The sequence below is a fragment of the Fulmarus glacialis genome, unplaced genomic scaffold (genome assembly GCF_000690835.1).
Source record: "Fulmarus glacialis isolate BGI_N327 unplaced genomic scaffold, ASM69083v1 scaffold1231, whole genome shotgun sequence".
Taxonomy (NCBI): Eukaryota; Metazoa; Chordata; class Aves; order Procellariiformes; family Procellariidae; genus Fulmarus; species Fulmarus glacialis.
The window spans coordinates 1-12,134 of record NW_009193163.1 but is presented as its reverse complement, the minus strand read 5'-3'; the positions used below and the strand labels follow the sequence as shown (position 1 = coordinate 12,134).

Genomic DNA, 12,134 nt, shown 5'->3' with positions numbered 1-12,134 from the left:
TGTATAGGAGCCTGTATGTTTAAGGAAAATAGATTATTTTTAAGGATTGGGAGTGGTGGGTTTTTGGAATTAATTATTTGTTATAAGACCTGAAAAAAGGGAAGGTGTTTAATTTCGATGGAGTATTTGTTGAAGACTGCAGTAAGATTTATGTTAATGGATAAATATGAGTAAACTTTAATGATGGCAGTCTTGGCACTTGTTCAAACAAGCAGCCTGTAATGCAATACATTATGAAATTAGTTTGCTGTGGAAAAATATTTTCCAAACTAATTTGAGTGAAAGAGAAGGAAGCTTTGAGTGTTGAGTGAGAAACTGGTGAAGTTAATGCAATGGTAGACGTTTCGATTGTAGTAAGACTGTTACGACTTCAAGGAATCCTTTCAGAACTAGTTAACTTAAAGATTTTTAAGAAATGTAAGTGATAGTTAGACTGCTGACTTTTTGGTTCCTCATAAAGAAGTCCATCAAAGACTCTGAAATACCCAGGTTCCACCCAGGACTTGGGGAAGTCGCAGTCCTGAGAAGCTGAAGAGTAAGAGACTATTCAGAGGAAGGGTCTCTGTATGCTTGCACCATCCGTAAGCCCTTCCCTCGGCATTGCTGTCTGGCTTCGGTCTGCTCCTTTGAGGCCTTTCGTACTGTATTCACAATTTCAGAGATAAAAAAAATCACAAAGTTGAAAATTGGACCCGATAACCTGTCGCTGGGAAAAACACGTGACTTGTGACGAACGCTTTTCATTGAATTGGCTTACTAGTCAAGCTAATAATCTTCATGATATGTAATAATTTTCTCAAAACTACATTGTTTGAAAAGAAAGGAAAAGGCTAAACCCTCTTCTAGGTTGAGCTTTATGGTGCTGGTGCTTGTAGCTCCAAACTAGAGCTTCAAAATACGAAGCGAGCCTCTAGGCTCATGTGAATTTGTGTGTGTATAATCTTGTGATATAGGGTATACTGCTCGTAGTTTCTTTAAGATTGGCACTACAGAATGCACACCCGCCCTGCCACACATGTGATTCAGTAATGTGAATATACATTCTACCTTTTCAGCTGGATTTCCTCCATAAACTCAGAACGAGTAAGGTCTCTGCCAGGAACATAGAAAATATTGAGAGACATGGAAGGAAGTAGGAAAAGCCACTGAAGTATACAGCTATTTGAATAAAAAATATATCCTTTACAGAAAACTTTCTAAAGTAAAATCTGCCTTAATGTCAATATTACCTGATATAAAAGGCTATAATGGAAATGTTATATACAGGTTGAATAGTTTTTCAGATTTTGCCAACTTTGACCTTTTTTTTTTTTTTTTGAATGTCACATCTGGCTAAGGCTCTTACTGTGTGAGGGTTTGTTTGTTAGCAAATGCAGGAGTAGTTTTGTGCTTTTGATGATTCTGAGGTTGAAAAGTGAAGTTTTAGGTGAGGTGGCTGCCAAGATGGATTTTCAGAGCTTGGGAGACGGGCACTGAGTTTCAAATGTTTGGAAGATGTTCTTTTGTTTTGAAACCTTTCCAGTGTGTAAATCAGTCTGTGCTCAAACAGTATATATTATGTAACTGGATTTGTATTTGGATGTATATATGGAAGAAAATACAAATGCATGTACTGCAGGAAATGCTTTAAAAAGCAACAGTAAACAAGACGGTTAATCTGAAAATAAATACTTTAAAGGACCCTGAACAATACCATTATATTTTAATAAGGCTATTGAAGTACAGCTAATTCTTCGGTGTTACTGGGCTGTTCAATTTAGCAGAATTTTATGTGATTGAAAAATGCCTACAGAAAACTGCAACATGGTTGTATAGTTAATAATTTTCTAAAGTGAGGAGATTACAAAGCTGAGGTTGCATCTGCGGCATTAATGTTATGCTGTTGCTGTGCGCGTTCAAATAAAGCCTTAATTTTAAAATCACATACATATTCTTAATGCAGGTTTTTTTCTTAATACTTCATATGAATGTGTGATATTTTTAATTATTACATATTATTGTTTGCCAGGCACTCAGAGTGATTTGTATTAAGTGATTTACAGTTGCCCAACTCAGTAAAGATTAAACATAGCAGAGTAATTATGGAGATTTTTCTGGTAGTAGCTTCTGCAAAATAATCTAATTTACTGTCTAATTTTATCTGCTGTACTTTACCGAGACTGCAAATAGATTATAAGATGTTTTGGGAACAGTAATTTAAAAGAGGGGAAAAAAAAAAGCCAAAACCTCAGGGTATGACTGGCTGTTTGAATACAGTAAATTAATAAAGGCTCACTATATTTTGTGATAATGAAACATAAAAAAGTGTGTGAGTTAGGTATCCAAAGTAGCTCAAGTAATTGTACATTATGAGTGTGTAACTGAGGGCTGTATGGAATGCATATAAAGGGCTTGAATTTGATTCTGATGTTCCCTGACATTTGATTGATCAATCTTTGTTGTTTTTAATGACACTTTAAATTATGTTAACACTTTCATATTAAGCTGATTCTTTGCCTCCAGTGTCTGAAATCTGATTGCTTCACTCTTTGGTGGAAATGCTTCATTGTTCTTACAAAATTAAGATGTTTTTACTTTATTACAAAAGCAGTTTTGCTTTAAGCTCACAGTTCTTCCACAGCTAATGCATACAGAAGGAATCACCAAGGAGTCTGACAGATTGATTGTTTTATTCCATGTTTTCAACAGCAGTGAACTTGTGTTGGATCACATAGTGGTAAACTCTGGACTCAACTCTAGGTTTTCTTGAGGAAAATAATCAAAGAGAATACAAGTATGGCACACAGTTTAGATGGCTGAAAACTATATAACCTTGTTTCTTGACAAAAAGGAGAATTCGTGTAAATGCTGCCGTGTGGCAAGTAGTTTGTGAGATCCTATATGACAAATTTTTGTTGCCTAATGTGACAAGGTCTACTAATTTTTTTTCAGGTTTAGTAATATCTTAATTGCTGAATAGTAAGTATCATAGTCTGCTGCCTCACCATGCACACGTTACTTCACTTTTCCAGAGGCTGGCTATGGGAAAATGAGTATCGTAAGGCACGTGTTGCTTTTGGATAGATAATGATGGAAGTTGGTGGATATCCAGAAAAAGGCACTATATGTCATCAAAATTACACTAACATTCTGTATTTATCGTTCCTTTGCAATTTTATTAGTCTCAGCTTCTCGCATCCAGTCAGTTCTTTCTGCACAGCCTTCTTCCCTCTTTTGTATCCTGTCACTGCTAGATGTAGTACATTTACCAATTGGCTCCATTTCCTCCTGCTTTCATCTTAGCCTTTGGCAGATTATATGCTACTCAGATTAATTTAATTCACCACGAATGGTAGAACAAATAGTCAAAGAAGCAATTTTACATAATAAAAGAAGATACAAAACTGCATATATGGATGTGTCAAGGTCCAGACTTGTCTTACACATTTATTTGTCTTCAGGCGTGGTTTTAGTGCAGCCTTAACATGTCTAACATGCCACTCACAAATAAGTTTCAGTGACATTGTTTCTGTTCACTTTGACAAAGCTCTTCTGTGTTTGTGGACTGTCGATGTCCAGACGCAGACAAAGAGGTTCAAGAATCGGGAAGAGCATTGTTTGCTTAGATCTTTTTAGATGGTCTTAGAACTTTCTTGGATGGTCAGATTTGCCTTGGAGGTGGTGTAGTCCAAGACTTCTAGGTTCAGTTGCTTTGTGCTAACTTCAACCGACTTGTGTGGTTTAAATCTAATGAATTTACCTGGATAGAATACAGGTAAATAGAATACAAGAAAGTGGGAGAAGAGGGGGGAAAAAAAGTGATACAGTTTTGGCAGCTCCTGTTAACGTCTCCTTTGTACAGATTTTTCTTGCTCGAGATAGGAGACGGATCATCCTTCACTATCTTTGTTTACTGCTAAAGCTCCTATTTTTTTCTAGATACTAAGTTTTCATCTGATCCATGATAGGAGGCTTCTGCCTTTTTTTGGCTGCAGTGACAATAGAATACATATCAAAATAATCCAAGATGTGTCTTCTCATCTTACTTTCTGTTCTTGAACCACTGTCAAGCGGTTCCAAAACAGAGTTTAATGACAAACTTCTTGCTGTTTTCCTCTTAGCTAGAACCTGTTTGCAGTGCTGTCCACATACTCCTGTACAATTTCTTCAGGCATTCCTCTTTTTAAAGCTCCTAATACGTTTTTTTAAAAACTTATTAATGTCTTCATTTTTTTTACACTTCTTACAAAACAAACTTTTTGTAGTCCTCCTGTTACTAGGTCATGGAAACAGGATCCCTTTCCTTATGGTATACCTGGGTGGGACATCTCCCTGGATGCTTTCAAGACTGGTTTCCTTCAGTTAATTCCAATAATGATTTTGTTTCTTCAGTTTTTAAATGTATTGAATCAGAAATTTTATCAACAATTATAGTAGTATCATAAACCAGTATTAATGTGGTAATTAGTTAGGTGAGTCAAAAGTCTTTGTGTCCTAAGAATTTACCTTTCCAAGAAGGTAAGAGCATTGGTTCTACTAACATAATTCTAGTAAAATTTCAAATGGAGAAAGCAATTAGGTTGATTTTTGTAGATTGGCCACTCTAGAGAGACCAAAAAATGTAATTGGTGTAATGCGCTATTCAGTTGATATTTTGAAAGAATTCAGTCCATTCCTGCCCGCTAAGCCGTTGCTTGATAATGCCAGAAAGGAAGCCATCAGGTAGACTCTTCCGGTTTTTTCAGCTGCAAGTAAGAGTGGTTCTGGATCAGCATCCAGTCATTTGTTGTCTCGGCTTGGGGCTTTTGGTAATGTAACTGGCATCTTATTGTGGACACTTGGAGTGATAAAGAATCTTGGAAAACTCTTATACAAATTTGTATCGCATAAAGGGGAATGATGGTTCCCCCATGGCAATGGGGGAAGAATGCTGAGGGTACTACATGTAGCATAAAATGCTACATTTAGCTACTACATTTAGCATGAAAAGCAGATGGTTTATAAGGGCTGAATTATAAACCTTCCCCCCACCCTTTACAAGTCAGAGGGAGAAAATTCTGTACAGAAACTTTGCCAACTTGTTGAATTTGTCTTTTGAAATTTTTTTGACCTGTATCTTATTCTGAAATCTTACATCTTACTGAAATGGCTATCTTTTTACAAAAATTCAATTAGTATACATAATACAATATTCGTTGCTGTTCCTTATGTTGTACAGACGTAAGTCTGGCATGTTATAGTTCACTTAACACTTCAAGCAGTAAGTCATTCCAGCTGTATCTGCAAAATGTTTGTTTTTTTTTTATGATGTGGTTGTGTTATTTCGTTTTTCTTAAGTTTTAGTTCCTATTGTCTAAATACCTTGGATCACATTTAATTAAGAAGAACTGAAGCTGAAAGTGCAAAAAGATGAGCTACTTTTGTGGAATTGATATAGTTGAACTTAATTTTAAATGTGAAGCCAAAGTATGGAATTTGACCATCTGGTTAAAAATTCCTTTCTAACATGGCTCCTTGTAAATGGCACCCAGGAATATTATATGTAAACACTTCTTCACTTGATGTGGATATTTCAGGCAGAGGACTTGTGTGTAACACTTTATTTAAGTCAGTTTGTCCATCACATCACCCATATGTCCTGTTTTGCACAGCTATGAAAGATTTCTTCTTCTTGCGGGAGGCAGTCTGGAGATCAGTGATGTTACGGAAGAGGACGTTGGGACGTATACCTGCATAGCAGATAATGGAAATGAGACGATTGAAGCTCAAGCAGAACTTACAGTTCAAGGTAGGTCGAATATTTAATTTTCAGAGAGAACAGATCTCCAGATGACTTTTCATAAAAGTTTTATCGTGTGACCGGTTAAAGACGCAGTTGTTTTTTGTGCCCCATTTTAAAAAAACAAACAAAAACCCCAAAAGACACCCCAACTCCCCCAATTCTGTTATAGTGTGTTATGTGTTACTCTGACTTCTTATTCAAACTGCTTATAATTTCATAAATATTCAAATGAGGAATTTGCTTATATAATACATCTTGACTATGGTTAAAAGCTGTTGTATATGCTCATACAATATTAAATGTGGGCAATGCCATACACTTTTCTAAAGGAGGATAAAGGTCACAGTGTGGCTAATCACATCTGAAAATTGACCTACAGTACTATTACTTAGGTATTCCTTGAAAAGGACATATATAAAGTGTTTTTCATAATCCTTAAATATGCTGTTGTTTTCAAGGAGCTTGACAGAAGATAAAAGCTGAGATACTTATTTAGTAATACCCTGATTTATTGTGTGTATAACTGTCTTGCTTACTCTTGAAAGCTATTTTTACTAGAAACAGCACTGAAATGTTGATAATGTTGATTTTAAAACATCTTTCTTATGTAACCTGTGGAAATAAGGTAGACTTGTTAAGGAGCAGCAAAAAAAAAAAGGTATACGTTTGGCTTCTTCATCTTTCTTACATTTCATGAGGAAATCTGTCTTTTTTTATTAATTGTATCTTAATATTGGTTTAAAATTCTTCAGCTAGAATTTACTGGCATGTAAGAGTAGTTCATATATGCGGTATCCTTGTAATAGCTTAACTGACTTATTTTACAATGGACTGTGGTACTAGAAAGTTTGTCTTAAAAGTATGTCTGAAGGGATAAATTTAATCACTGAACAACCATTAAGGAAGGTTTATCTGTAGATGAAACCTTTATGACAAAAAAAGTATTGTTTTTACATTGTGGGATAACTATTTTTATACCATGAAATGTTATGTAAAGGCACGTTAGCAGAATTCTTACTTCTCTATCAACACAATGTATGAAAATTTTATAAATTTTAGCACTCAAGGCATATATTCTTAAGGTGATACATTTTACATGTCTTACCTCAAACTTCAGAAATACGGCTGTGTTTCTGGTATAGAAGAGCTGGAGAAGGTCAGTTGTGGGGAAAAAATATATTAAAATGGACAAGTTTTCAAATGAAGTTGACCGTTGAACTGCTCAGTATTGAACAGCTAAAGTCTTTCTCTTTAGGAGAGTGGAGTATGAAAGAAGGTTTGTATTGGCATCCACAGCATTTCTGCGTTATGTCACAGCTATATTTAACCATGTCTGTGTAAAACTGAACATTAACAAGGTGCAGAATTTGTTTCCGAACATATCAGGGGGAATATTCCCCTGAAAGTGCATTGTCAATGCTCGTTTTTGCACTGTTACCTGCTACCTGTAACTTAAGCTTCACCTTGCATTTTATTCCCCACTGGTCTGGGGACTAGCTTTCCGAGCATGTCTTTCGCCTTCAGTAGGTTACTGGTACAGAAGCATTTTAGCTAGCTTTGCAGTTCTTAAAAAGTTGGGGAAGAATAGCTGAAAAATGCATTCTCTCTGAGGCCTATTCAAAAACAATATAGCTGTACTTGGACTCGAAGCTTTTTGAAAGCCAACAAATTCTGGTCATGCAGGAAAAAACCCCACATTTTTCTTATTTTGTTTCTTGGGCCAAAAGAATAAAGATAGGTGCTCTGTCGTCTTAAATACTTACATGCTTGATGCTTCATAGCACTTTATGATAGTTTTATGCAACTCACTGTGTGCTGTGTTTCATGCAGTTCCAACCTATATATTTTATAGAATTGGCATGAGGCTTTGAGTTTTACGGGCAGTGGCACAAATTAATAATATTAACAATATGATGCAATGAAGCTAAGAAAGTAATAGATAAGACTGAGATTATAGCCTTAATGTAGGATATACAGCCAGGTCACTTGGGGGATGGAAGTGACCTTGAGATCATTCTTTGTTCCTTATCTAAACTAATGTAAGCGATTTCTTTATTTGGTTGTAAAGATTTAGAATATGTTCTGCCAGTTCTTTTGTGCTGAATTTTTCTTATATGCCTGGTGCAAAAAAAAAAATTTCTTTTAATGCTTGAGTATTAAAATATATTAAAGATTATACAGAATGCATTTTGAAAAGTTGCATTTCTGGTTTTACTACTTAGTTCAATCTTAATTCTACTTTCCTTTGAGAGGTCACTGTAGAGAGTAATTGTATTTCTGCATTACTATAATTTGGTGAAGGGTTGAATAGTTTGAGTAACTGTTACATGATCGCTGTATCATTTTCTTCGAGACTAGAAAAATTGTCATCTCTTCCCACCTAATAACTGCATGATTTTGCTTAATTTAAGCTTCTTCTGTCATTCTTGGGAATTAGTCTGGCACAAGTTCGTAGAAGAAATCCATTTTTGGGGTATTTAATTCCCTTGTCTCATCTATTTTTGTGCATGTCTCTCTTGAAGCACCTGGGGTTTTTTGTTTGGAGATTTCAATAGCATACCAGAGGTTGTACTAAGGCAGTCAATCTTTTTTTCCTTCTATTAACGTTTCATGATGGCAATTCGGTGAGACATTTGTAAATCTCTACTTAAGTGTGGGTAAGATGGCATTATTTGACAGTGTTAGGACAGTTAAAGTGAAATGGCGTTTCTGTTGATGCCTCTTAGCTGAGATTTCCCTGCAGTGCAAGGTACGGATTGACTGAAATTTGTAGGTAGTTAGAAACAACCCACTTTATCCAGTTGTAAGCTTAAATTGTGCACAGAATAAAAAGAATGCTCGTTAAATGTTACTTTGCTCCAAGACCATGCTCCAGACCATTCTTTAACAAGGATATAAAAACCTGGAAGCTAAAGTGCTTTCTCTCTGGTGTGGCACCAGTGGCAGCAAGCTGCCGTGCATCCGCTGCATTGGACTGATTACCTGAATACCCGATCTTCCATGGCAGTAAGGATGAAATTGCTGACCTTCATCATTAAAGGGTAGGGTACCGTGGAGTGTCTCGCATTGAGGTGTGGGCTGTACTTGGCTGGCAAGGAATAGGTGCATTTTGCTGTGATGCTTGTGTATTTGCACAAAGTAAATAGGAGATAATTGAAGATGGCTTATTTCCAGCTGCATACTCCAAGAGCCCTGGGAGTTCATATTTTTTGTTAAATTTGGCACCATTTTGAATTCAGATAAATGTAATCTTAAACTAATGGAGTTTACTCAGATCCTATTGGTGACACTTAAAGATATCATCTGTTTCAGATGCCTAGAGGTAGTCTGTTGAACAGGCTACCCTGTGTCATTTTTTAAAAAGTAAGAAAGTTAGAGAACTTTCTGTTGCCCTAATGTTTGGTTTAAAAAATACATCGCAGAAAGTCTGAATCTGGAAAAATGGCTTTAGCTAGAAAGGAGTACTCAACTGAAAAGGTACTTAAGGGTCCAGAAGCATATTCCACAAATTAGTTTCTTCTATCTCCTTATCTACAACGTGTGTCTGGGAGCTAAGAGATTTTAATTTTATTCAGAGGATGATGGAAAATCAATGGGATATTTTAGTGAAGGCTGTTCTAAGAATATGCAAAAGGTATGGAGTACAGGTCCTAAGAATACAGGAAAAAATAGTATTTCACTACTGGTGAAAGTAAATAGTGGTATTGAAAGTGTTTTTAGTTGAGAAATCATTTAAATTTTAGGTGGGTTTGGAGAGAAGAAAGAGTATGTTTTTTATGTAGCCTACATTTTTGAGGAGGACAAAAGAAAGAATCATAAATGAATACCTGTTTTCATCATTAGTAACATTCCTTGTACCTTTATCTGTGAAACATCTTTGAATTTCAACCCTTTGTTAAACCTGGTTATTCTTTGATGTGGTACGAAGGGATCTTTTGAGAAATGCACAGGGAATTCAAAGTATTAAAAATCTAAAGTACATTTTGGAAGGCGATGGTTTTCAGTGTAGCTTCTATCAACCACCTGGCATTAATTCTGTATGTACTGCTGAGTGACACCAGCTGTTCCTGCCCTCCTCTTAGTGTGGCTGTGCCCACTGGAAAGGTTGGCACTGGCTCCACTTCTCTCCTCCCCACAGCCCCTCTGTCATCTATTTGCTCAGCTGGTTTTTGTGAGCTCTAAGGCACTTAACTTAAAACAGACTTTTTTTTAGGCTGATTGAAGCTATCTTACATCATTTTGACCGAAATGGGTTAGGGAGCAACTGCCTGAACAGCTCAGCAATGGATCTGTTGGAAGCACGATTTTCAGGCCTTTTCCTTGAAAAGGGGCAGATGCACGTTGCCACAAAGTGAGGAGACACCTTGAAGCAAACTCACAAGACTGCTCTGCATCAGAGAGTTACAGAAAATAAAAGTTTTTAGTTATGTGTGTGCAAGTTGGAGATTTCATGGACCCATGTGTCACGCACTGAATTTTTGACTTGCACGTTTGAGAGGTTTGAATATGGAAGAGGACATGAAATGCCCTGGAGGAAGATCTGTGCCTGAGATAGTCTCAGCCCCTAAAGCTCAACATTTCTGAATCCCATCCACATTTGAGATAGTCATTAGAGACAAGTATCAAATGGATAAAATGTGTGTACAGCTTTGTACTGTACTCACTTTCCCTTGAGTTAATCTTGGATGCAAGAAGCATATGTCATCACGGTCTCAGGCCAAGCACCTTCAAAGTACCTTTGCCAGGGTAGGTTACTTCCCATGAAGCGAGGCAATAATTTGGTGTCTGAAAATCTTCGGTACAAAGTAAAATTTCTATGAGCCGTGTTGACAGTGTTCCTTCCCCTTGCTGTCAGCAGGAGGAATGGTGCTGGGTACCAGATTTATTTACAATACATGTAATGAATTGAGAGCACTGGAAAAATTTGTTTTGCTCTCACCAGCAATGAAAGGATCTGTAGTATTTCCGTTAGATAAGAGTGGAAAGTGATGAAAGAAAAGCTGGGGAAACAAGTAGTAAATGTATTTAAAATGTAGTCAGCTGGCTTCTGTTCAGTCTAAAACCTGCGGCCTGGAAGAGCCATAGTGGCAGTTAAATACTGAGAAGGTTATAAGTTCATTCTTCATCTGGGAAATATTTCAAATTTATTATTGGGCCCAGTACCCCTGGGATTTCTGCAAATACTGTGACGCGCGTTAGATCACTGCGTGAGCTTCCTGTCGCCTGTCTTGGTACTTATGTTATAGATGATGAGTTTAGAGGGAGTTTTCTCTTTCAGTTGAAATATTTACTGCAGTTAATACTGAACCAGAAAATAATAAACCAAAAAAATTTCCATTTTCATTTTCCTTATAAAATTGATATGGCAGGTCTGAAGTCTTTAAAATAAATTAATCACTACGTTTGTGTGAGAAAAGTCAGAATTGCTCTTTTTTGTGGTTGTTGTCTATGTTACTACCTTTCAGTGTTTTTTTGAAATTGCAGGAAGTGTTGGCTCTTGAGTCATCTAGGGCAGCGTTCTGTGTCTGATAGCATATATTAAATATTACGCATTAGATGCCTTGCTGTGTTAATGTACTAAAATTAAAAATAAAATTAAAGGAAAGGTTTATTTTGGGTATCTGTAGTGATAAATTAGAGGTTGCACATGGCAGTAGGCTGATCACTACGTCATTTGTGCTGCCAGAGCAAATTGTATGGAAAAAACAAAGGCAGAAGAAGTGTTTTGATAGAATTATCAATTTTGTGCTTTGAAAGCAAATGCTGGAAATATTTTCAGTATAGCTGAAAAGCCTTATGTTAATGGAAAATCCTTATTCTAGCAAAAAATACATATATTGCAATGTTGGTCCTGCAGTATAAGAAAATTTTTTTGTGCTTTCTGTGCAAGGGCTGGGTAGTAATTTGGATAATAGAAGAAAGCTAGATGAAGTCTATGTTTTGTCTAGCTGATAGGTTTTAAATTAATAGTCAGTGACACAAATCAGATTTGAAAAGATGACGTTACTATGAGACAGCAGAACCGTAGTTGGTTGGGGGTCTAGACTATACCAGCTGAAACATTCCTCTGTCAGTGTAGCATACCTAATGCATTGTCACGTGCAAACCGTCTTAGGTGGTGAAATTTAGGGTCTCTAACACTTGGAGCAAGGTTTGGTGCACCCAAAAGAGGAAAGAAACTTAGCTTTCACAAATCTGTGAAGGTGCGCTTAGGTCAGGCTTTCTGAGAAGCGATCTGTAACCTTCGTTCTGCTTTGCTTTTCTTTTAGCCGTTCTATTTGCTGTTGGTGTAATGGGTGTTTCTAGTACAGAAAATACTTTGGGTATTGATGGTGCGTAATTATTTTAAGTTTTTCATAGAATCATAGAATAG

General features: G+C 36.5%; 1 protein-coding gene across 1 annotated transcript in view; it reads left to right on the top strand.

Annotated features, from left to right (window-relative positions):
• The window catches only part of LOC104083729 (neogenin-like), a gene marked incomplete at its 3' end in the record, with an annotated part of 64,148 nt that extends 52,055 nt beyond the window's left edge, over nt 1-12,093 (top strand). Inside the window, exons 5-6 of the mRNA XM_009587328.1 lie at nt 5,631-5,767; nt 12,031-12,093. Coding sequence (XP_009585623.1) covers nt 5,631-5,767; nt 12,031-12,093 — 200 coding nt within the window. The remainder of the gene's footprint in view (nt 1-5,630; nt 5,768-12,030) is intronic.
• Nucleotides 12,094-12,134: the final 41 nt, after the last annotated feature.